We start from the raw sequence: 26,511 nt of genomic DNA, 5'->3' as shown, positions 1-26,511 counted from the left end.
CTAAAATATGTCTATTTGATACTTGTCAAGAAATATTATATGAACAAGGTTCATTTCATAGTTTTTTTCAAATGACAGAAAAGTTACTTTTTATCTTCTAAGTTTAAAAAACTAGTGAAACTGCAAGCTACTACTCACTGATGATACCTGCACTGAAAGTGGATAATTTTAAAAGTGTAAAATGATACACGTGTTCAGTAAACAGGAGTTTTTTTTGAGAAAATGTGACAACATTTTCAACTTGGCTATCATGTGAAAAATGGTACAAGTGTTTGGTAAACAGGAAGTTGTTGAGTGATGAATCTGAAAACGCATCACACTGTGAAGCTGACTTATATAAACCCTAAAAGAAAATTTGCATTGCAGTTCCTGAGAAAGATGTGACGTACAATATTCATGGGACAGAAGGACTGATGGATGGATGTAAAACAGTAAACCCCAACTTTTTAAAAGCAGGGGGAATAACAAACTGGAGCATTTTGGAAGATAATAAAAATGGACACACATAATCTGTCATATGATTTATTTAGCTTGGTTACGACAATTTATACACTGCTTTACAATGAAGATTTTTACATATTTTACATTAGATATACAATAGTTTACTACATGATTATAATGGAAGCAGTGACTTAATATTGGCTCTCTATATGAAAATCTGGAAATAATGCCCTATAAAACACTAAAAAGCATGAATATTTGAAAAGCCATTAAACCACATAGATTTAATTTACGATTTTATAAATATTAACCACTTCATTGCATAATAAAAATTTCTGTTTACAAAAAACGATAATTTTAGAAAGGATCAAAAGTCACTGCATGAAATGAGTATGAATGAACTTAACAATGGAAACTACAATTTCTGAGATCAATTGAAAAACTTTCTTGTTGCATTTGGGCAGCAACTTTTAGGTAAGAAAAAATAAGAAAATAAAAATGTAACATACACAGGTATATGAACACACCATACACTCTCACATCTATAAGCACTCATCACTATACACTATGACTAGCATCAGGCACTAAAAGTCTACTCTGTAGATATTGTAGTTCTGTCAATTTCCATTGAAGATATTAAAATATGAATTTCAGACGATATCTCAGACAAAAATATTTGCTTTTGCATATTTTCGCTTTAAAGTTGTACTCAAAAAAAGAAAGATAGAAAGGAAAGAAAGATAACAAGGAGACCAATGTCAACATGAAACTAGAGAAATTTAATTTTAAATTATTATCATAAAATTTACAAGTGTATGAAAAGGAAATAATTGTTAAAATATAATTTGATAGGAGATATCTAGCCCCAATTATTTATTTTTTTAGAAACAATTTTGAATTGTGTGCACAATTGAATTAAAGCAATGCATAAATTATTGGTCAATATTTCCAATTTTATGAAATTCTGTATGCATCTAATTTGATTAAAATTAAAAGGAATAATTGAAAATATTAAATATAGTGTACCATTTTTAAAACTCACTTGTTTGAATTTTCAATTAAACATTTAAAGAAAGTGTTTCATGTCAATGAACAAATTTTCAACAAATAATATTTGATAATTATCAAAAACATTTTTAATTCTGTTTTGATGACATATCATATTTAAATAATATAAAACAATTTCAGCATGCAAGCTTACACTTCATTTGTAAATTGACAGAATTACAATAAATCTACATTACAGGCAATTGAAACAAGGGATTCAGAGTATTTAAAGAGTCTACATTAAAATAAATAAAAAGCATAGATTTACAATAATACAAATAAACAAGACAAAGCCAGTTGTCCAACTCAAACTTGGTGTGTGAGTAAAATTATAATATTACACCCTAAAAATTTATATAATCATTATGTACATGTCACAACTAATTTCTTCATTTCACAACCATTTTATGATCTTGACAATTTTATTTAACATGATATATATTTCCATTATTTAATTCATATTTAATTTATTCAATAATTTTGCATTTAAACAAATATTAAATTATGAATGAAAATGTCATTAAAAAAAACCATGCAAATTTAATCATACTTCTGTTAAAAAGCTAGAAAATATTTATGAGCAATAATTGATTTAAAATATCCATTTTAAGTCCAGAATAACGACTTCACAAATCCTCCTGAGAGTCTGGAATCGCTGTATAATAAATAAAAAATACAACTTCATCACACACCAGTTTGTTGGAAACAATTCTTAACGGCTAAGGGCTGTCTAGGTTTATGTCCCTGAAAAGAGAAAAAAACATGATTAGTTTATTATAGAAATTATACAAACAATATTTAAGGAATTATGAATAATTACACACACTGTTTTTATGAAATGGACAATTTCAAATACATGTACTGGTATACTTTCTCTATTATTTTCATTTGATTTTTTCTGCATGTCATTTCTGGGCCTTTTATAGTTGGCTATGGGATATGAGTTTTTCTCATCATGCTCATTGTTGAAAGCTGTATGGTTCCCTATACTTGTTAAATTTTTTGTCATTTGGTCACTGGTGGGATGGAGAGTTGTCTCATTGGTCATCATACAACATCCTCAATTTATTTTTTTATATATTGTGTATTATTAATATGTATTTACTTTTCCCAAACCTTCAGGATTGGTTTAAAAGTTTTTGTTTTATATATATGCATATATTGAGGTGAGTACCCTATGTAATACTTTTACTTTCATATGTTCTAGTATATATATTTTCTACTGAGAATACTATTAATATGAAATTAAAGTGCTCCAAAATGTCTTTGTCTATTTGTAGTGACAACTTTTAAGACTTCACTTGTCCAATCTGATTCAATATTTGTCAATTATGGAAATTGAAAAACAAAAAACTTATATCATACACATGTACATGTATCTATGCAAATTTAAAAAGTGCATAAACAATTAACAAAACTTTCTGTGCAATAGGATAATATGTGCATTAGTAAAATGAACAAGTGATAACTAAACAATCCCCATTCAACAATGTTTTGGTGTACAAATATTGCATAATTAAAATCTCTGAAATCATGCAAGTTAATGAGAAATGCTCCTCATTAGGCTATTCAAAAAGTCAAATCATGATATCAAATTGTTCAAATCATTTAATCAGAAATTTCTATTTTTATCTGGACTAAAACTGCTATTAAAAGCAAATGAGAAGCAGTGATCAGTGTGTTTAGGAAAACAATATCAGTCTAATGCCTACCATGTTAACATTCTTGACAGCTGAAGTCAACAACAAAACAGACAAGAAAAGTGGGACAGATAATATACATCTATTCATTGTAAAGCAGTGATTTTCATATAATTTTGCCACAATGGCCGTAAAATATTAATAATACAATTTGTATTTAAAATAAAAGAAATACAAATATCTTGGCAACGTTTTGCAATTAGGTAATTTAAGCACATTAAAAAAAATTAGTTACTATTACATTTTTTTAAATAATGTTATAAATATTATTAATAAAGAGCACATAAATACTTAGTCAAACTTCAAAATATCAAAATTTGATATTTACAAAACATTTGTCAGAACAATTTATTTTGGGTCCCTACTTATTCAATTTTCAATATCTATATTACAATATTTTTTGAAAGATAAACACTTCCTCAAGAGGTGATAATTTTAAAAGTTTTAAAGTTAATAATTCCTATTTTAACAAGATTTATTTTTACAATATTATATCATGGACATTCATATATATGTAGTCCTCTAAGAGAAAGTTCTTTATTTCATTCAAGTACCTTTAATAAACTCAAATCCTGCCAAACATCTATCATTTGATTTCATAAAAAGAATGTTAATTTTTATAATTCATCTGAGAAAATCAGCTTTTATATATTTATTTTATATTTTAAAATATCCACTAGAATAATTATTTATTGTAGTAAAATACATGTAATAATATAGTTGTGTCTGACTTGAATAATATGCACTAAAATTTGTTTACACTCAATCTTATAAAAAATACATGAATAAGAATCTAATCTGAAGATGCACAATCTATTTCGTAACAATGGGAGTTACTTTGGCAGTCATTTTTTTGGGTGTAGTTTGCAGCTTATTGAAAACTTTGGCTAAGTTTTTCATTGGTGTAAGCTGTTTGCCCATGTTTTTTAATGGTGTAGTTATCAGTAAGAGCCCTGTTGGTGGCTTCTTATTTCTTGGTGTGGTTGGTGTTTGTAACGAAAACAACTTTTTATTTATTGGAGATCTAGGTGTTTTCCTTGACAACGACTCCCTGTTTCTAGGACTTCTAGGAGTTCTTGTTTCTGATAGCAACAGCTTCCTGTTTTTGGGAGATATTTGTACTTTGGAAGTTGCTAACTTCCTTTTTCTTGTGGCAAAAGCTGGGGACTTTTTGTATTGAGGACTTGTCATTTTTGTAGTTGAAAGCCTCTTGTCTATGGCTAATTTGGATATTGAAAGCCTCTTGTTTCTAGGAGATGGTGTATTTGCTGGTGAGAACCTCCTTTCTTTGGCTAATTTGGATATTGAAAGCCTCTTGTTTCTAGGAGATGGTGTTTTTGCTGGTGATGACTTCTGTTCCAAGGGGGTGTCTGGTGTTTTTGATACAGATTTCTTTTCGAAAATGTTGATCAACTTACTAACCTTCGTTGAACTTTTAGAAGCTGACACAAAACCATGCTGCCTTGTCAAACGTTTGTTCTTTGGAGTAAATCCTATGCTAAATGTTGTAGCAGGCTGAAAGCAGAAAAATCGTTATTCAAATCTATTTTTTTTTTTATCTCTAATGGTTCGAGTTTGTGTTCATGGTGAGCAATTTTGTGGATCAGGAAAAATGACAAATGTACTGTCCCTTTCAGTAATGAATAATTTCATTTAATGCTGTCTTGCTTGAATGTTTTTCATGAAAACTGCAGATCTCATGCATATATTGATTAAAAGAATTCATTTTAAACCTTGCTCCAATAATTAAACTGTTTCTTTTGCTGTTTAAAAAAGGTTCTAGCTAGCTAAAAATGCACCTCATATTCACACAAATGCACCTTAGGCGCCATATAAAAAGAGCTCTAACAGAAACTTGACTTCAAATACTTGAATATAAGATTTAATTTTTACCTTAACATTTTCATTTGTCTCCTTTTTAGGGGTCTTCTTTGGAGTACGTTTTGGTGTGCGCCTCCTACCACTGGTCATTGGAGACCGTGGAGAATTAAGTAACCCTCTTCCTGGAGTCCCTCTAGAATTCCTCTTGTTAGAATTGCCAGGTGTAGGTGGGCCTGGCTTCTGATAAACTGTATTTACATGTTTGGCCTGCAAAAGAACATTGATTCAAATGTGATAGGCTGATAAAGAATTCTTATGTAACATTCATTTTGACTGGATAACATCACAAATTCAAGGGCAACAATTTTTATGATAATATTGTCTGAAATTTTCTCAATCAACCAGTATTTAATGGTGTTAAGAGATGATGCTCACAATATCAAATAAAATGTTCATCTTTTTTGTACATGAATATTGTGTTAGATTTCTTCAGATATCGTTTTTTTTTTGGTAAGCAATCTTTTACTAAAGCCATGAAAAAAACCAAAAACAAATGTCTACCTGCTTATTCTTAGTACTGTCATAAAATTCTGTTTTTATATCATCTTCGTCCACCAATTCTTGTTTCCTTTTCTTCAGACTGTTGGTACTCAGATAGCTCTGCTGCAGCTGTCTGTCAGGGAAAACCCGGAGTTGAATCTTCTGTGTTTCTACAGGATATGATGTCTTTAGATGTGGAAGACAAAGTGTGTTTCTTCGTGATAACTCACCAAGTCTCTTCCATTCAAGTACTTCACCTTCATCGTCCTCATCATTGACAAATCTTTTCATACCTTCTGAAAATTGTATTCAGTTTTTTAATTATACAATATACTACTTATACAAACATATTACAAGTTTTCAAAATCAGTTAATTAACCTAAAAGCACAAGCAAAATTTGATACCAGTTTCTGTGTGAATGATTTTGAACACTTACATTCCACACTAGAAATTTTGAAAGCACAAAATTGTAACATTGAAAAGCATAAAAACCATATTGACCGATAAAACAGAGCTCATAAAAAAAGCAGCTACTAAATTCAACATGAATAAATTGGCACCTCACATCAACATTGTTTCATTCTACAAACTATTTTCATGAGAGAAATATTTGAGAATTCTTTGTGTTTCAGAAATTAACCCAGCCCGAAACTATACTATATGTAAACAGTATCTGAATAATAAAAAAAAAATTCACATTTAATAAAAAACTACTACATAGAATATTTAATAACTTACTTGAGGTTGTTGATCGTACAGAATCTATACTAGCTATGGTGGCATTCAGATTAGGATCAGATAGTGATGATCGTCTGCCATGACTTCTTAAGGATAAAGGAGAAATACTCTTCTCATCTCCATCACTGTAAAAAATAAATACATCAGAATTCATAGGGTGACCATTCAACTAAATAAGGTTTGTAGAAATATTTTTTGGGTGTTTTAGCTTATGAATAATTTCAACATTTTCAACTAGTCCTTGCTATGCATTCCTTTTCTTCTGATGCATTGATATCAGATGAATAATTTATTTCTGTCAAATCTCATATTTTTTGTTTTTTTTGTTTGAGACACTTTTTCCCCCCCAAAGATCATTTAGCATGTGCAAATTTGTGTAAACAACCAGTTAAAACTCACTGAATTTTTTTCACAGATTCTATTGAGGCTGCAGTTTTTCTAATTTGATTTGTCTTAGTATCTTATTATAGGATATGGGTTTTGCTTATAGTTGAAAGCCATACAATGACCTAAAGTTTACATTATTTGGTTTTTGATGGATAGTCTCATTGACAATCATGCTCAATCTTCTTATTTGCATATAAATACCAACTTCATTTCGATCCAACATATGATAAAATACAAAGTAACAGAATAGCAAACCTTTTACATTGATGTTGTAAAGAACTCTGAGATGGGTTCTTTTCAAGAGAAAATTTTCTTGAAGTTGATGATCGGAGGTTATAAGGAGTAAGTGGACCACCATCATCACGGAAACTGGTTTCTATAAAAAATAATAAAAGATAAACGTATACTATTTTTCTTTCTATATACTAAATATATAAAAAATATAAAACATACACTAATATTTAAACAATTATTTCATAATCACATTTCAATCACTCAATTGTAAAAAAAAAAAATTGTCTTCAAGTTGGAAAATAAAGCAAATATAATGTAACCCAAAGATAATACATGTATGTGATTTGTGTAAGCTGAATCTACAAATGATATCATGTGGATTTCTTTACTTATATATATGACTAACATAAGCATATGAACATAAATAAATCATATTTTTGTAGATTTTAACAAATTATGCATAAAGGCTATTTCATACAGGAAATATATATTGTTTTGAAGAGAAAAAAGTGCAATGTGTCTTTTGAGGGTTATTCTAGAAAAAATGTATAGGGGGATTGGAAGGCACACTGTATTAATACTACAGGGGTGATGGGTATCAGAGCAACTTTTCACACTATAATTCTCAATTACAATTGTCTGGTTGGCGGGTGCTGACAAAAACTGCCTTCCAATCCCCCCTACATTTTTTTCTGGAATAGCCCTGACTCATTATCATTTCCAATCTAATCTTCATTGTCATGATTGTTAATATATAAGATATGTTAAATAAATGTTATTTTACCCATGAGGCTAACATCAGACTCTTTCTTTAACTTCATGAATTCTGTATTATCTCCCAGAAACACTGTGCCAGCATCATCTAACTTATGACGGAGTTCTCTCACTTGTTTATCAGCATAATCTAACTGAACTTCCAAGGTCTTCACTTTGTTTTCTATCAAGTGACAAATAAAATCAGTACATCAGTAATCCAGTAAAGGTAACTGTTTGATTTAAGAAAGCAAGAAACTTTTATACAGTATAAAGAACATAATGTGGTATAAATGGTTTGCCGTTTGTTTTAAGGTTGCTGTCTCTTTTTAAAAATTGACATCTTCTTCATACTCTTGGTACATTTATATGAATATGAAATGGATTAATCATCAGAGTTCAGATATTATTTCAAAAAAAAATTTAAAAAATTGATTCCTGATGTTATTTCTGATTTTTGGCCCTCATTTCAATTCAACTTGGTACTTCTTTTGGCCTTTTTTAAATTATTTTGATTAGAGGTCAATGATGACGCTTTACACATGCCTGGTATACAAAACGGATTTTTTAATACATCTTAATTTTTTTTTATGACCATTACTTCTTTTGCTTAGTATACTTTTACACTGAAAGTTTTTCAGACATTGAGGCAAATTAATGTTACATAATGCCAAGCTCAAGAATATAAATATATATCCACATATATTTGTATGCAGCTGAAATCCTCAAATTAAATGTATTCTGTTTGTTAAATTCATATTATTTAATTACTTTGTTTAAGGATGTTCACTACTTTTTTCACAACAACATGCAACAACTTATACATTGATAGTTTGTAAATATAAACAGAGGTGGATTTAGGGGGGAGGGGCGCCCCCCCCCCCCTTTTGTGAAAAATTTGGTTGCTTATAAAGGGAATCACTGAAGCATGACTGGAGCGGCCCCCTCTTAGGCAGTCAGTGGGCCCCCACTTATGAAAATTTCTTGATCCGCATTGATGAAGGAACCAAAAAATGCAGAAAAAAATGCAATGTTGAGATATGAGAAATTCAAAATTTGGCAGGAAATGATACTCCCTTGTTTTCTAAGTTATTTTTTTTCTTTCAAAAAGAATGAAATAATAACAAGGATCTTATTAGATTTCAAAATGGCTTTTTTTACTATATTTTGTAAAATTATAAAAACATAAGTAGGGAATGGCTGGTAATTTTTAATGGCACTACATGTATAGAGGATTCCCAATATAAGACAAAACATCAAAAACAAAAGTAGTGAACATTCTTAATATTCTAAAGTTTTGCTTCTTACGAAGTGATTTATTTTTGTTCAGTTCTTCCTGGAGTTGAGATTTCACTGGCGCCACCTCAGTCTCTGTCTTAGAGAACTTATTTTTCTGCTCCTCTATATGTACTTTCAGTTGTTCTAGTTCTTTTTCCAACTTTTCAGATTTTGCCTTGTAGTTGTTTTTCAACTTATTCATTTCTGTCTCAAGCTTCTCAGTTTTTTCTTTGAAGTTGTCGGCCAGTTTTTTGTTGACGGCAACCTCTTGTTGTAACAGTAGATTGGTCTCTTTCTTCTGGGCATAATATTTTTGGTACTGTGCAATTGTTTTGTCTTTCTTGTCAGTATTCTCTCCAATGTTTTTCATCTGTTGTTGAAGCTGGAGTGATAATAACAAAAATAAATAATCAAAATACAGAAATAGACATTTTCCCTGTGATTGACTGAAAGGATAAGAAATTGTTTGTAACTTTAAAAAATCTATTCAGAATCTTTGTTATGATATAATTTCAAAAACAGCAATAATGCATTCTAGCCTTATGAATACAATGTACACAATGAGAATTTGAGAAATGGTCACAAATTGAAAACCCACAAACTTTCACTAGTAGAAAACAATGTGAATTTATCGTCACAATTATTTCATATTTATTATCAAAATGACATAACTCAAGACTACAATACATGTAAATCATGTCAAGTTGCCTTTCTATCTACATACAATTATCTATGAGTCAACTGCAGTTTTGTCTTTGTAATAACTAAACCAATAAAATAACCAATTGATCTTAGTATAAAATGAATAAGTGATATTTTACATACATGTATTTTCTGTTGGTTAGCCTCTGTATATTGTTTCTTAACACTCTCCATTTCCTCAGACCACTGTTCCTCCTTATACTCAAGTTCCTCTTTCAGTTCTTTAACCTTTTTGTCTAATTGATCTCGATGGAAACTTTTCTCCACTTCTAACTTTTGGACCTAAAACGAATGAAATATTTGAATACACAATATTGGAATCAGTGCAATTTGCATCATTTTGACTGCTAATTATGAATTTGATATCATAACATTATAAACAAAGATGTTGCCAACTAGATTGAGAAACATGCTAGAAATATTGTTCGATGAATCCAAGACGAAACATGATAGAAGTAGTAGTTCCAAGAAAAGTCATAAGCTAGGAAGTATTCAAATTTTGAGGCTTGCTTAATTTCATCTATATAGCCATTTTTGTTTTATAATTCAATCTTTTGTTACTCTTCAATAAAAAAAACTAGAGGCTCTAAAGAGCCTGTGTCGCTCACCTTGGTCTATGTGCATATTAAACAAAGGACACAAATGGATTCATGACAAAATTGTATTTTGGTGATGGTGATGTGTTTGAAGTTCTTACTTTACTGAACGATTTTGCTTCTTACAATTATATCTATCATGAACTTTGCCCATTAGTAACAGAGAACTATATTTGGTAAAAATTTACATAAATTTACCAAATTAATGAAAATTGTTAAAAATTGACTATAAAGGGCAATAACTCCTAAAGGGGTCAACTGACCATTTTGGTCATGCTGACTTATTTGTAGATCTTACTTTGCTGAACATTATTGCTGTTTACAATTTATCTCTATCTATAATAATATTCAAGATAATAACCAAAAACAGCAAAATTTCCTCAAAATTACCAATTCAGGGGCAGCAACCCAACAACCGATTGACCGATTCATCTGAAAATTTCAGGGCAGATAGTTCTTGACCTGATAAACATTTTTATCCCATGTCAGATTTCCTCAAAATGCTTTGGTTTTTGAGTTATAAGCCAAAAACTGCATTTTACCCCTATGTTCTATTTTTAGCGGTGGCGGCCATCTTGGTTGGTTGACCAGGTCACGCCACACATTTTTTAAACTAGATACCCCAAAGATGATTGTGGCCAAGTTTGGATTAATTTGGCCAAGTAGTTTCAGAGGAGAAGATTTTTGTAAAAGATTACTTTAATTTTCGAAAAATGGTTAAAAATTGACTATAAAGGGCAATAACTCCTAAACGGGTCAACTGACCATTTTGGTCATGCTGACTTATTTGTAGATCTTACTTTGCTGAACATTATTGCTGTTTACAGTTTATCTCTATCTATAATAATATTCAAGATAATAACCAAAAACAGCAAAATTTCTTCAAAATTACCAATTCAGGGGCAGCAACCCAACAACCGATTGACCGATTCATCTGAAAATTTCAGGGCAGATAGATCTTGACCTGATAAACATTTTTATCCCTTGTCAGATTTGCTCTTTATGCTTTGGTTTTTGAGTTATAAGCCAAAAACTGCATTTTACCCCTATGTTCTATTTTTAGCCGTGGCGGCCATCTTGGTTGGTTGACCGGGTCACGCCACACATTTTTTAAACTAGATACCCCAATGATGATTGTGGCCAAGTTTGGTTTGATTTGGCCCAGTAGTTTCAGAGGAGAAGATTTTTGTAAAAGTTAACGACGACGGACGACGACGGACGACGACGACGACGCCGGACGCCGGACGCCAAGTGATGAGAAAAGCTCACTTGGCCCTTCGGGCCAGGTGAGCTAAAAAGCCCAAGTTTGTTCATCATGAAAACTACCTTGGTTACTGCTTCTACTTTACTATACTGAATAATAATTTGGGAATCTACAAATAAACATGTTTTTTGGATTAGATTTTTACCTGTGATTTAAACTTTTCTATTTTCTTTTTTAACTGTTCTTGATTGGAAAAGTCATTGTTTTTCAAATCTAAAGTCTTTTCATAGTCAAGGATAAGCTGATTTTTCTCTTCTTCAACTGCAGCCAACTGGAATATATAAATATATTTATTTAATAATAAAATAGAGCTCAAATATGCATGTAAAAAAACAGCTCAAATATGCATATAAAAAACCAGCAAATAAAAAACATTTAATATGCCATGAATTAGTTGTTTTACTATTGGTATATATTGAATCTGCAAGATAAAGAATAATACTTTTGTGTCACACAATTAAACTGTTCATTGCCCCTAAAATTCCTTACATTATCAATTATTTGCAAATTAAAATATTTCATGTTTGTTTGATTCATTAAGTTAACAATATTACCTGTTGTTTCAAGCTATTGTTTTCAAGTAACGATGTTTCCATTCTATCCTCCAGATGATGACAAGATTCTTCCATGTTTATTCTTCTTTGCTTCTCATCCTCTATTTGTCTGTTCTTCTCTCTTTCAAGTTCTGACATTTTACCATTGTACTCTTCTCTAAGATTATCAAGGTCAGAGTCCCAGGCATTTTTACTGGCTTTAAGAGAAGTTTCATAGCTTGTTCTTTTTTCCCTCAAAGCAGACTGAAGCTCATTGACCCTTTCCTTATTTTGTTTTAGTTCATTCATCAAGTCTTTCTGATTTGACATTTCTTTCTTCAATATAGATTCAATATTAGCCAGCTTCTGTTTGTAATCTGTTTCTGTCTTTCCTTTGTCCTCATCCATTTCTTTCGTCAACGTCTGAATCTCAGTTTGTCTTTGAGTAAGCCTATTTTCAAGGTAATTCACCCTTTCCTGGAATGCCATCTTCTGATTGGACAAGATCATTTCCCTCTCTTGTACCAGTGCCTCATACTGTGACTGGTACCTGACTTCCTGTTCCTGAACTTGACTATCATATTCCTGTTTCTGTTCATCACTAGCTTGAGCATACTCCTCTTGCAGCTGCTCTAGTTGTGACTGCCAGTATTTTTCAGTTTCAGAGACCTTGACCTTACATTCCTTTTTCAGACTGCTCATTTTTTCATGTTCCTGTTTAAGTTCAGCTGTCATTCTTTCAACTTGAAGTTTAAATTCACTTTTAAATGATTCTAAATCATTTTTGGACTGCTCTTTCAGTTGAACAATGGTATTTTCAAACTTCTGTTTTGATTCTGACATTTCTGAATTTAGTGACTGAAGTTCCGTTTTATGACTTTCAATAAGTTCATTCTTTTCATTATACAATTTTTCATTTGTTCCTTTCAGTCTTGATTCACATTCATTTAAAACTGTTTCTTTCTCGCTCTGAATCTGTTCTAATTCCTGTGAATGCTCTTGCTTCAATTGTTCCAACGATGACTTCAGATCTCTGTTTTCTTGTTCAAGTCTAAGAATTTCAGTATCACATGAAAGCAAATCAGATTTCATTTTTTCAATTTCAGAGTTCAGCACTTTAATTTCTGACTCACTTGATTCCTTTAATTTGTAAATTTCATTTTTATGAGATTCTAATAATGTCTGAATCTTCTCATTCAATTCAATTTCTTTATTATTGAAAACAAGTTGCAAATTTTTCAGTTCATTGTTCACATTTTCAAGACTTTTGTTTAATTCAGAGTTCTCCTCAGTTAGTTCAGAAACCTGTTCTTTTGCGTATACAACTTCTTCCTCTGTATTCTGTAATGAAATTTTCAAATCAGAAATCAATGCATCACGTTCAGATACATTTTCAATCTCTCGACTAAGAGACAAAGATTTTTCTTCCAGCACTTTTTCAGTGTCTTCAAGTTTATTATGGACTTCACATAATTGGTTCTCCAACTGATTTACATGACAATTAATCTCTTTATGTTTGTGTCTCATTTCATCGTTTTCTTTACATTCTTTCAGTAACTTTTCATTCAAATCTTCTACTTTCACATTCAAACTTTTATTTTCCGAACAGAGTTTATCATTGTCTGCCTGTTTAGATTCAGCCACTTTCTTAATCAGAACAATCTGACCAGTAAGGTCATCAACCTTCTCGTTCTTCTCCTCAGTCAGATTTTCCAAGTCCCGTTTACGACTTTCCAGTTCTGATATTTGTTGGTGTAATTCCTTCATCCTGCTGTCACGTGTTCTTTCATGATCAGTCACAGATCTATATTTCATGTCCAATTCATTGTACTCAGCTGTTACTTTATTCACTTCAGCTTGACCTTTTTGAATTTCCTTATTAAGCTTTTCCTCTAACACAGCAGTTGTAATGCGTTGTTGTTCTAGCTCATTATTCAAGGTGGTTTGAATAGTATTATGACTTGCTGTTTGCTTATCATATTTCCCTTGTAGTTCAGCCAGCTGGTTTTTAGTTTGAGCAATCTGAATTTGACATAATCTCTCTTTCTCTTTTCCTCTCTCCATTTCTTTTTCTAGTGAAGTTTGTATTTCATTCATGCATGTTTCCAGGTTCTGCTGTGTATCTAAACTACTTGCCTCTTTGGCAGACAAACAATTTCTTAATTTCTGTATCTCAGTTTCATGTTCCTGTGAAATCTTATTCACTAATTCAGAATGATTATCCTGTTCAACACTAAGATTCTCTTTCATTTCTTCCAATTGCTTTTGTAAGTTTTCTTTGCTATTTGTTATCTGAGACACCTGACCTTTCAAATCATTTTCGTATTGTTTATGATTCAATATTTCACTTTGCAAGTTCTCAATTTCCAAGCACTTTTCTTTTATACTGTCTTTTAAATCAGATATTTCCTCAGAAAGTGATTCTTGGTCATGTTGACTCCACTGATATTTTCCTTGTAAAGCCTTGAGTTCTTTCCTAAGGCTTTCTTCTTGGTCTTTTGCCTTATTTTCAAATTTACAATATTTTTGTTCCATTGTAGATACTGATTTGTCACTGGCTGCCTTCAAATTATCAAGTTCATTTTTCAAAGCAATATTTTCATCTTTGACCTTCTGCAACTTATCACACATGTCATTTTCTTTTTGCCTAGCGGTCGTTTTAAAAGTGAGTAATTCTGATGAAATATTATCAATTTTCTGCACATATAAATCTTTCTGTTCTGAGATTTGATCTTCAAGTTTATTTTTATTTTCAGTTAATTGTGCAATTTCAATTTGAAGTTTATTTTCTGTTTTTGTAAGTTCCTCCTGAATTTCCTTAAGCTCCTCTCTCATTGCTGTTATTGTGTTATCCTTTGTCCATTGGTCATTCTCTAAAAGAATTTCTGTCTGTTTCAGTGACAATTGCAAGGCTTGTACTTTAGATTTCATTGCTTCCTCACTCTTGGCCGACTCTTCCTGTTCCTTCTGAAGTTTTGTTTTTAGCTCTGTGACTTGTTCCTCAAGTTTTTGATTAGATTTAAGAAGGCGTTGTTCTAGAGTTTTCTTTTCAGACAAAGCCACATCAATTGATGCTGCCATGGTTTGACGTCTGTTCTCACTTGCTTGTTTAGTGCCCTCTAACTCCTACAAAACAATAAAGTAGAGTGTAATTAGATGTATTTTAACTCGATATGGAAAGGTGACCAAAAATATTTACAGATATTTATACCCTTTCTGTAGATGCTCTGATGTTATTGCCATTGTTTTTCTACCTTCAGCATACCTGATGAAAATGACAGATAGTGTAGAGTGTGTGTCATGCTTGTATTAATTCACATGTTTTCCTATTCCTACATAATGAAGTAATTTTCTGATAAAATATGGACTGAAGCTCATTCTTGAAAACTAAAAGAAATTTACAACAAATAAAAGTTGAAAAATATTAGGAAAAGACAGAAAAGTGCCCAAAGACTATGTTGAAAAGCCTCTTTATTTTCTAACAGAAAACAATTTTTGAATGAAAAGTTTAAACTTTTAGTTCAAAATGTTTTGTCTATTTTATTTCTCCCAGAAATTCATCTACGATAGACCAAGTATTTCTCAGTTTCATGTATGTTGACTGACCTGCAGTGTTAACTTGAACTCTGTTTGTAACCGTGACTGATCTTTCTGTAGTGTCAGGATGTGTTCTTCAGCAGCTTTCCTGGCAGCTATAGCAGATTCCTCAGATGAAATAAGTTTGGCTTCTGACTGCCTGAGGATGTTAATCTCTTGTTCCACTTCTTTAACTTTCTTTTCCAACTCTGTCTGATTTTCTTGGTGAACTTCAATGCTAGATTTAAGTTGTGAAACTTCAAGCTGAAGTTGGTCTACTTGACTGTCTTTTTCCAAGTACTGTTTATGAACATCACTGAACTTTGCCTGCAGACAAGATAGTTTTTAAGATGAGTTTACTTTAAAACAGTTTAAATACAGTTTGTTTTTTGGATTTGTAATGAACTTCATTAGAAATATTTTCAATATAATAGAATTGACAGTTCATAATACAATATTTTTTTAAAAACCTCTTCAATAAATATAAATGCCTTTATAAAAAAAAGTCTACTAACTGTTAACGTTTGATCTGACAGCTGACACATTCACAATTATATGTCACTTGAATTTATCTACTAGAGGTAAATATTTGAATGTTGAGTTTTGGATTGGGTACTTTAACATTGTTCCATAGTGTGAAGTTATTCAATGTAAAGAAAGTGGCAATCAATTTGATCAAATCTATAGATCTAACCAACCTCAAATGTATCTCTAGCCTCTGATACAGCATCAAGTTTCTGTTTTAGTTGTTCATGAGCTGACAATTCAACCCACGATGACTTCATATGTGCCATTTCATCTTCCAATTCCTTTATCCGTTTGTCACTGATTACACCCATACTTTCACCATTTACAGCACCTGTTGAGAGAGTATTGATATTGATAAATTGAATGAAAATGACTTGTTAAAATTATGACTATCTAATACATTTAACAAACTGCAAAATTAATGGATTTCAAAAACAGACAATATTTGAAGTTATACATTTTATTCTGTATGGAAGTTTCATAGTCTTCCAACCTACTTTAATAATACGTATAATATCATTTTTGTCAAAATAGCTAAATAAAGGATCTATAGCTAGATTGCATCTAATAGTTTTTAAATGTAAAGATTGATGCACTTTTAAACTATAAAATCATGTGAACTTAACCATTCACCTATGACCCTGAATTCAAATAGGGTCTCGTTTATTCACTGCACAAAAAAATGTGACAATCAGTTGTAAATAAAATTGTCAACTGTTATTACAATGTTACCATGGTTACAGACAAATACAAACCATGCTTCTATAACATCCCTCATTACATATTCTGATGGTATTATACAGTACTTACCTCTGCAACTTAAGAGCTCTTCAAATTCTTCTTGATCTTTTTTTAAGCTGTCAATTTGACTAATTAGATTTCTGTTTTTCTCCTCTGAATGACACATCTCAATGTTTTTGTTTTCCAATTCACTATTCTTGTGTTGAATCAAGCTTTCTAGTTCTGACAATCTAACAGACTTGAGATGACACTGAGTTCTGTATTCCTCATGACTCTTCTTTAAACTGTCCATAGTCTGAACCTACAGATAAAAGACGAATTTCACTAATTAAAAAATATAAACAATGCACCCAAAAATTAATCAAGTGCAAGATAAACATGATACAATTGTCATATAACTTGACGAAAATTTGTCATAACGTAGTATTCACTGAACATTTTTACAAAATGAAATTCTCACAAAAACAGTTCTATAAATTGGTTGTATAAACATGTGAGAAGACTATGCTAACTATTTTTAATTTAATTTTGTCAGACTTTAAACATACATACAGATTAAATCTTTCAGTGCAAATCATACCTCTGTTCTCATTTTTGAAAACTCTTCTGTAAGCTGTTTGTTTTCTTGTTCTACAATCTCATAATGATCTTTGATGTTCTGCAGTTCATTCATTTTCTGTTGAACCCTGGGAAAAAAGTAAAGAAATTTTATAAATGTCCAAATCGGAAAATCAAAAGTATATATCCCATAATATTCAGTTTAGTTGAAAAATAATGAATGCAGCTGTTTATATAAATAAAATTGTTCCATCAACTTAGCATTACCTTTATTCCTTGCCATGATCAACATGATGTGTACAATTACCTACAATTTTTGATTGGGTTAATGTTGCTTAAACTTTAGTTTTTGAGTATTGCATAGATGCCAACCCCCTTTTGACACAATCAGTAACAAACCATCAAATTTTCCGTATTTTTGAAAAGTTTTCAGTAATCATTCATAAACGTGCATTAACCAATAAAGATTACCGACAAGTGGTTGCAAAGTGATGTGCACGAAATTTGTCGTTTAACATGTTGTCTGAAGTATGTATTCCATTCATTTATTGTTCAGATGTTCTCGACTAGTACAGTTCTAGAAAGGGGAAAAGTTACTTCATAAATGCAAGTTTGCCTCTTCGGAAGTCAGTTAGTTACTCAACAATAGGTTGATAACTCCAGAGAAACCAGAAGCATTACATTGGCGTTTTCTAAATACCGGACCAGGACGTAAAAGTAATGATAAAAATCTGTGTTTTACAAAATTGAATGGCGATGATTGGTAATCCGTAACTATTCTACTTTGACCGTAATAGCGTAGTTTTTATCGCAAAATCGGAAAAACTACGCAAACATTGTAATGGTTGGCATCTATGGTATTGTATTGCAATATGGAATGTTTAATGTTTTTCTTTTGGTCATTGAGTAACTGGTTATCTTTTTAACTTATGTTTTTATGATTGGCACATGGTAACTTCTGCCTCTCTCTTTTTATTGTTGCAAGGGTGCTGATATAAATACCTTGTGAGATCCTTTTCATTCTTCTCTTTTTCTTGTCTTAGTGTATCTATTTCATCTACCATGTCTTGAACTTTTCTCTGTTGTTTCACGACTTTCTCAAATTCTTTTATTTTATTATCTATAGAAAACACAAAACATTCATAAATCATGTTGCATGGGTTATGATGCCACTTGACTTCCTATTCTGCATTTTAAACGAAATTCAAAAAATCATAATGTTAAGGGCTTTAAAATATACCCAAATACCCATAGAGCAACGAAGAAAGAATCCACAGGAGCTGTATCAAAATATATATATAAACAATTTTAACATGTATGATTAATAACTAGGATCATACTTTCAAGGCTGCAATGGGATGAATAATAATAAACAAAATATAGGAAAAATAAAAATGAGTACCTTTATCATTTAACTTTTCCACTTTTTCATGAAGGTCAAATTCCAGCTCTATCCTAAGATGTCGTTCATTCTGCAGCGACAACTCAAGCTTTTTAATTTCCCTCTCTCTCTGTCTAATAAGTGCCTGTAATGAAAATGCATATACATATCTAATAATGATCTATAATCTAATTTCATAGTTCCTCATATATATTTAAAAAATATTTTTATCACCCTTAATTGGTTATATAAGTACTTAAAATTAAAAAAATAAGATTTTTTAAAACAAATTTCAATTTTATATAAGGTATAAATAAAATTCAGTTGTTTGAAAATTAGCCAATAGATTTGTACAATACCTTCTGAGCCAGTTGTGGTGACTGCATCAATGCACTTAGTGGTGTACATGGTGAATTGGCTATGGTCATCATTCTGAGAGGAGAGGCTATTTCTGATGACAAACTTGTATTAAACTGTTGATGAGTTACAGGACTAGCCACTGGAAAATATTTAAATGACATCTCAGGTTCATAACAGTAATATTCAAATGACATTACAGGTTCATAACAATGTCAGAAACACATGTATGTCTGAAGTTGTTATTAATTTACATGAAATACAATTTCTCTTTTTCTACTATAATATTGTTTGTTTTTAAAGTCTCTTAATCTGAGATGCTAGCTCATGAGGGAAGTCCCATTTAAATGTAAGTAAATAGAAGACAAACTTTTACTTTAGACATGTCCATTACATGTACAATTACTCAAAGATTCACAAGAACTCCAAGATTTTTATTCAAAATTACTCAAAGAAAAATTAATATATTCACAATTACTCAAAGAAAAAGCAATAGGCATAATTACTCAAAAAATAATTATTTTACACAATTAATCAAATAAAGAATTAATATGTACAATTACTCAAAGAAAAAATATTAAGCACAATTACTCAAAAAAAATTTATTATGCACAATTACTCAAATAAAAAATTATATTCAAATAACTCAAAGACAGTATGTAGGAATGTGACAGACTTTGAAAGTATCTTCCAACCATTCCAAATCCACTGACAAATATGAATATTTTGTCCACCCCAAAAAAATATATATACTTTTATTTATCATCAGTCAAACTGATTGAATTATTCAGGTGATGGCTATTATGGTAATTTTATAAAACGAAAGGTCCATGAACAGTCTAGAATCACTGCAGAAACTAAGTTTTAAACATTTTGAACTTTTTGAAGCATTATTGAAATCCAGTCTGTAACCTAAGACAAAAAAATCTGTGTATCTTGAAAATACATAAAATTAATATCTTTTAATTAAATTCATTTTCAAATGTGTTAAAAGCATTTCATTATCTTTTAAAACAGGTAATGCATCTTTAAACAAAATGTTAGTAAGCAACTATATTAGCAAAAACAAAACTTGGAAATAAATATTAAAATAACATCAACTTGCAGGTAATCATTCTTCACAATATTTACCAGCATGCTGTGAACAAAATACAAAAGAAAAGCAAAAGTGAAGAACGTAAAAGAACAAACCAGTACCATGATTTGAAAATCTACTAAAGTTGAAAGAATGGTCCACATTTGGTGTTGATGTCACTCGACTCATGTTGCCTTGGGTAACTAGTTGGAAGAAAAGAGCAGCATCTTGGTGAGCATTGGTGTCTAAGAACAGAAAAACAAGGTACCGAGAGGGTGCAAGGTTATTAATTAATACTTAATAGATTTTATGTTTTTTTTTATGTTTTTCTCATGTTGAAGGTCTTCAAATAAATGGCCAAACCTGTATGTTTCTACATTTTTTATCAAAATAAAATAAATGTCTTTTACACAAATGGGATGTCATAAACAGCATGTTGTTTCTAATTGCGTGTGTGAGCTTTTTTAAAACTTTGAAACAGAAAATCAGTAACAATAGTTTTCATTTAACTTTAAGCTAATAAAAATTATCCAAAATTATTCATATGAAATGTAAATTCTGATTTTATTACAACTTTAAATAGTCAACACTCTCTGTGAAGTATTGTTCTTTTTTTCTCCTCGAAATCTTCTATTTAAAAGATTATAATTAGCACTCCAATAAAGGTAAATGACAAATTCAGAAGGCTCAAAAATAAAATATCAAATAATTTTTATATTAATTACAAGGTTTGTTGCTTTTTTTGTGTACTCATATTTTCATTCATGAATTATTTGCATGTGACAGAGCTATCCCCTTTTTACTCTCATTATTATTTTCTTTAGTGTATAGTTGTCTTATTGGCAATCATATCTATTCACTATATTTTTCTATTTATCTAATGTAAACTTAGTCTTGTATATTTTTATTTTAAATTCCTTTTCTTTTCATAATTTATAAACCAATTTTATTTTAATGTTATAAATATGACACAACAGTTAAGGTGATCTACAAAGAAGAAAGAAGGTACAACAAGCACACATACATTCATTTTTACATCTAGCAAGCAATTAAACATAAAAATAAAACACATTTTAAAATATACATTCAATCCAAACAAACCTGTAGTTTTAGTTAAGATATCAGCAAAGTCTTCCGTCAAGTGGTTACCCACGTCTTGGGCATTGATGATCATTGGCTGTAACATCTGCATTATCTCCATCTGGGCCAATTCTGGGAGACTTGTTGCCGTGGTAACAAATGTATTGTTCTTCTTCTCTAGTACACATGCTTCCAACAATGCTAATAATATCTAAAACAGATTGCAAACGAAAAGAAATGACATATCTACTTCAAAACATTGGAAACAGGGGATCTAGATAGTATGACAAATGTGTGAACACTTTACCATAATGGGAGAAATATAGTTAACTAGAGTGCCAAAATGTCAATCAGTGTATTTTAAATAAACAATAGGCAAATCATCATATATTTTAAATTTTATAATTTGAGTAAAATTGATGATTTACTATCTAGAGTGCCCCAAAAAACAAAGCCTTAAAGATAGACATTAGGAGTCAGATGGATTCTGTTGATAAACCCTAACTTAGTTTTTTTTTCGGCTACCATGTTTATACTTTACAACAAACCTTTCCAAGTTCCCATTCTTTGTCTTTTCTGCTAACACTGTCCTGAACAATAAGTTTGAAGTCTAGGAGAGTACTTCCAGGCAGCAGTGACACTGAATAAAATCCTAAAAATACAGAATATTGCAATGTAGTTTTATTGTATATTTTGTTAATTTGTTGAAGATAATGATTAAATTCATTCATTAGCTTAACCTGAATTTTACGATCTAGCTTGTTTCTTCATCCTACAGAATAACTTGAAAATTGCTCTTGCAAGGATTAATTGTAATTTCATGATCACCCTTGCAGTTTTGTCATCATCAGGGAAATATTGCATTAAGTGCATTTATTTTGTATTGAACTGGAGAAGACAGTGAATATCAAAACGCTTGGTCTATATGACCTTGCACAAACATGCAGATATAATACAAGTAAGTACCTTCTAAATACTGTTTTACTAAATCTAATCTTTGTTGAGAAGTCTGTGGTGCCTCAGGAACTAAACATTCATCGCTACAACAAAATAGCATAATTAATATGCGTGCAACTAACATGATGTATTATAGCCACAAAATTTCTATATATTTCAACCTTTGGTTCACATGTTAAAAATTTGGAGACATGGCTTACACTTACATATCTTATAAATTAAAGCAGTTATTATTTCTTAAGTGTAGTCTATATAGTATAATAATTTGACATTTTTTTCTGATTTTCACAAATATGTTGTAGTTTATAAAGTTAATATCATTGATAAACTTTATCTAAATTCTTTATTTTATTCCTCATTATACTTACGATAGCTGTAAAAGTTGTATAAAAGCTTTTCCATCTTGTAAATCTAAAACCGATCTGATAGAATTACTTGGAACTAAAGAATTAACCTGAAAGTAAAACAAAGAATATAGTTTTATATAAATGTATTGTGTAAAGATCTTATGCAGCTTGACTCAGGGTTTACACTGAAAATAAAATCTGTATAAATTAGTCTAAATGATGATAAAAGACCTATATACATGTATGTTTGTAAACTGACAGTCAGCATTTACTGCAATATTTTATACACAATCCTGGTTGACCTCTAAGACAGAAATGGTCTCAAGTTAATGAAGCTTTTAGAATAAAAGAAGTCTGAAATCAAACTCTCAAGAATCTTTGAAATGGCAACAGAAAAAGAAATGTGTAGGGAAAGATGAACAATTGAGCATCAAAGAGTAATTTACATTGAGATGATTGTGCCAGCAATGAGACAATGTCAATTAACAAATAAAATGTTCATTTAAGGGTTAATCAAAAATATACATACCCATTCAATCAGTGCTTTTCTTTTATTACTGTCCATTGTTTATCTTTGTCATACATGAATGAAATTTAAAATCTGAAAATATTACAACATTTTTATTTATAAATTTAAAGATAACTCTTTTACCATTGGAGATAAATTCACTGATGTAAATAATAAATAATTCAAAGCCCAAGAACAACATTAATTCTAAAAATGTCAGTAGTCAGATTATGGAAATAATTTCACAACTATAACATACACATGGGACCATACACATTCAATATGAATTTGTTTCCTTACTTGAAAGAAGAAAACTGATGTATTGGTGATTTTGTTTTCTAAAAGAATCCTTGTAAAAACATACGGATCAGTTTGGAAACCCCAAGTACATGATGAATTGATGATACCTTTGTAAGACCTTATTTATATCTTTATTTTTGTGACCTGTCACATTGACATTAATCACTAAACAAAAATCCTATTGTGAACTTCTATTGGACATTGGCAAATGACTGGTAATTAATTTGTGCATGTTTCGACAAAACTGTCAACATTAACTAAATAGAATGTCATAAGTTTTATAAGACATTGGGAAATTATAATAATATTATTGTGTGTTGATAATTTTTGGTTTGTCATTAGTCCAAGATTACTCTGACGTCCAATGGCTGTTTTGCCAGACAAGCTAATGGGACGTCCCAGCTCGTCCCATATCAAAAAGTGGATATTTGCCAACCCAAAATAGATGCGCTGCTTCGTCGCTTCTTATGTGGACTAACGGCCTTGAAATTATATATATCAGGCATCAATCTGTTCATCAGGGCTCACGCTACCAGGCGACTTGGGCGAAGAAGTCGCTTTCCCGACCGTCACTTCGCTTTCCTCGACACCCAAAAGCGAAGACAAGTCGCCCTGTTGTTTACAATACTCGCTTTCAGTCGCTTATGTCATCGGACATTTTCAATTTTTACCAAGTTGTTGAAACATCAACTTTTTATTGATATTTTAAGAAATTCAGACTTAAACAATTTATTATCTTAAGAAAAGACGTTGAAGCATTGTTTTTGCAAAGTGTAGCAAGTTATTTGATAAAAATACAACTTTTTATCACTTCGTGCACTTCCGTAAGTTCCGGTGCTTGTTACTCGAAAATGTACATCAACCTAACTTTCGGCTGCAAAATAAGTTTGTTACTTCATTTAAACGTGATAAAAGTTGCCTCCAGTAAATGTTCAATCCATTTATTGCATTAAAAACGTCATTATCCTTTCCAAATAACTTGTCAAACATCGTTTATTTTTGTAAATTTTCTTGCATTGTCCGCCATTGTTGATTGATTTCTACACTACGGATCAGAAACGGACCAGCTATGACCGAAATCGGTATTTTAACAAAAATTACTACGGATGCACGGATGGAACAGCTGACAGAAGAATATTGATCCCAAAAGGAAAAATTACGAATTCCACACGCATTATTACACTTTTGGTTACATCTAAATAAACTCATCATTGATTGGTGTATAGAAATCCCAATAATTTATATGGATTGTTGTTAACTATTGTAAAGTTGCTTAACTCTTAAACTATTACACTAATCAGCTAATATCAATATATTATGGCCCAGCTTACCTTTATATATCTTTTGATGAGAAACACTGAATTTCACACACAAGATAGTTTTTAATTAAATTGCAATTGATATATTATAATTTCTTTACCTTTAAAAAAAATTAAAAACAATTTAGTGCTAGATATTTAGTTGGCAGTTTCTCACAAGGACCTTAGTAAATTTTAAACAACTTTTAATTTGAAATGTGACTTTAATTGTTTACTCAGTCAGATATGAATTGAACAATATAAAAAGAACATTATTTACAAATGACTGTTTATACTAAAGTAAAATCCAAACATTGTAGCGCACCGCACGAATGAGCACTTCTCTTTCAAATCTCACCACTTCTCCCTATCAGTTTCAAAAAGAGAAGTCACTTCTCCCTATAATTCTGAAGTAGTGTGAGCCCTGTTCATTATTCATTTATCTCTTCATTTATGTAAGTTTCACCTACCTGCCAACCTTTATTTTCTCATAATTAGACAGTTATCGATTTCGGCATGTTGCCTTTCATTTTCATGATGATTTATGCAAATGACCATAATGTAATATCTCGTTCATTTACGATGCAAGTTATCTAAATATGTTATCCAAGAGCTTCCGATTGTAGTGTGGTCAGAACTAAATGCTTCATACCGATCTCCTGAAAAGGAGGTGAAAAATCGTGGTTGGCTACTAAATGTTAAACATTGATCTCCTACAAAGGAGGTAGAAATTATAAATATTTGCATATTTTGAGTCTCGAGACCACAAACTCTCTCGTAACTTGACCTCCATTTGAAAGTGAAAGTCAAAATGCGGAAATCGATGGGTCTCTGTGAAAACTGTTAAAATATGGAAAAATAAAGGTTGAGAGGAAGGTGAAACTTACCTATAAAATGAAGAGATAAATGAAAAATTAACAGGTTGATGCCCGATAAATATATTTCCAGTCGGCATAAGAAGTGACGAAGCAGCGCATCTTTTTTGAGTGGGCAAATATCCAATTTTTAATTGGGACTAGCTCGGACGTCCCACGGCCCCAGCTTGTCTGGCAAAACAGCCATTGGACGTCAGAGTAATCTCGGACTAGTTTGTCATGTTACCCCAAAAAGTGATTACATGTACTCAAAATGAAGTTAATATGTTTCATTTGTTTGGTACGTGACATGTACATTTTGTAAATCCATATTTTTAATTCATGCAAGCACCTGTTCATTACTCACGGTTTCTCTTTCATCAGAAAAAAACACTGAAGATTATACATTATTATTTTCTCTTTAATAAGTCTTGCTTGTAAAGTCATAGATCAAATTTCGCATAACTATTTTGTATAGTCACAAATATGCAGCTTCAATATTTACATAAAAAAAAGGGGGGATACGATTTTTTTTATTTTTGAATTTGAAAGTTGATAACAAGATGACGAAATTGGAGCTTACAAGTAAGCTTTTAATCACATTCATTTGAAATTTTAACCGTGGGTTGACCCCTTACAAATTATAATAATAACAACACATTATTTCGACGTGATGACGCCCGACCTTTCAGTCGATACCAAATAAATTGCATTTTGATTGGGATTGTTTGAAATATCAAAATAATTGTGTTGGCATCTAGTCTACAACAAACCAAAGACACTACATTTCATGGAAACTAACCATAGGCATTTGTTTGTAAGTTACGCCATTCGCATCTTCAGCTGGAGAACTTTATTTTGAATTTCAGCGGCCAGCCTCGTTTTGGAATTTTCTAATTTACTTCGAAGAAACGAA

At 30.9% G+C, this 26,511-nt stretch overlaps 1 protein-coding gene across 5 annotated transcripts; it reads right to left on the bottom strand.

Annotated features, from left to right (window-relative positions):
* Window positions 1–508: 508 nt before the first annotated feature.
* On the bottom strand, window positions 509–26,511 carry LOC134721664 (putative leucine-rich repeat-containing protein DDB_G0290503). 5 transcript variants are annotated; one of them, XM_063584803.1, is made up of 26 exons: window positions 26,398–26,511; window positions 23,165–23,236; window positions 22,657–22,742; window positions 22,298–22,371; window positions 21,880–21,983; window positions 21,353–21,542; window positions 20,374–20,496; window positions 19,179–19,318; window positions 18,841–18,964; window positions 18,441–18,558; window positions 17,461–17,566; window positions 16,950–17,181; window positions 16,310–16,470; window positions 15,642–15,938; window positions 12,057–15,161; window positions 11,648–11,773; window positions 9,766–9,924; window positions 8,971–9,322; window positions 7,694–7,846; window positions 6,931–7,051; window positions 6,289–6,413; window positions 5,571–5,845; window positions 5,082–5,276; window positions 4,611–4,703; window positions 3,201–3,220; window positions 509–2,232 (listed from the first exon to the last, which is right to left on the bottom strand). In XM_063584803.1, exons 2-26 carry the CDS (start codon window positions 23,198–23,200, stop codon window positions 2,208–2,210), a joined length of 6,540 nt encoding a protein of 2,179 aa, XP_063440873.1. In that variant the 5' UTR covers window positions 23,201–23,236; window positions 26,398–26,511; the 3' UTR covers window positions 509–2,207. The 5 variants fall into 5 exon arrangements, with proteins under 5 accessions (XP_063440873.1, XP_063440871.1, XP_063440870.1 ...); XM_063584801.1 differs by lacking the exon at window positions 3,201–3,220; XM_063584800.1 differs by lacking the exon at window positions 3,201–3,220 and having other exon boundaries at window positions 509–2,143.

This window comes from Mytilus trossulus, chromosome 6 (genome assembly GCF_036588685.1).
Source record: "Mytilus trossulus isolate FHL-02 chromosome 6, PNRI_Mtr1.1.1.hap1, whole genome shotgun sequence".
NCBI lineage: Eukaryota > Metazoa > Mollusca > Bivalvia > Mytilida > Mytilidae > Mytilus > Mytilus trossulus.
The sequence above is the reverse complement of the archived record's forward strand: the minus strand, read 5'-3'. Positions and strand labels throughout refer to the sequence as shown.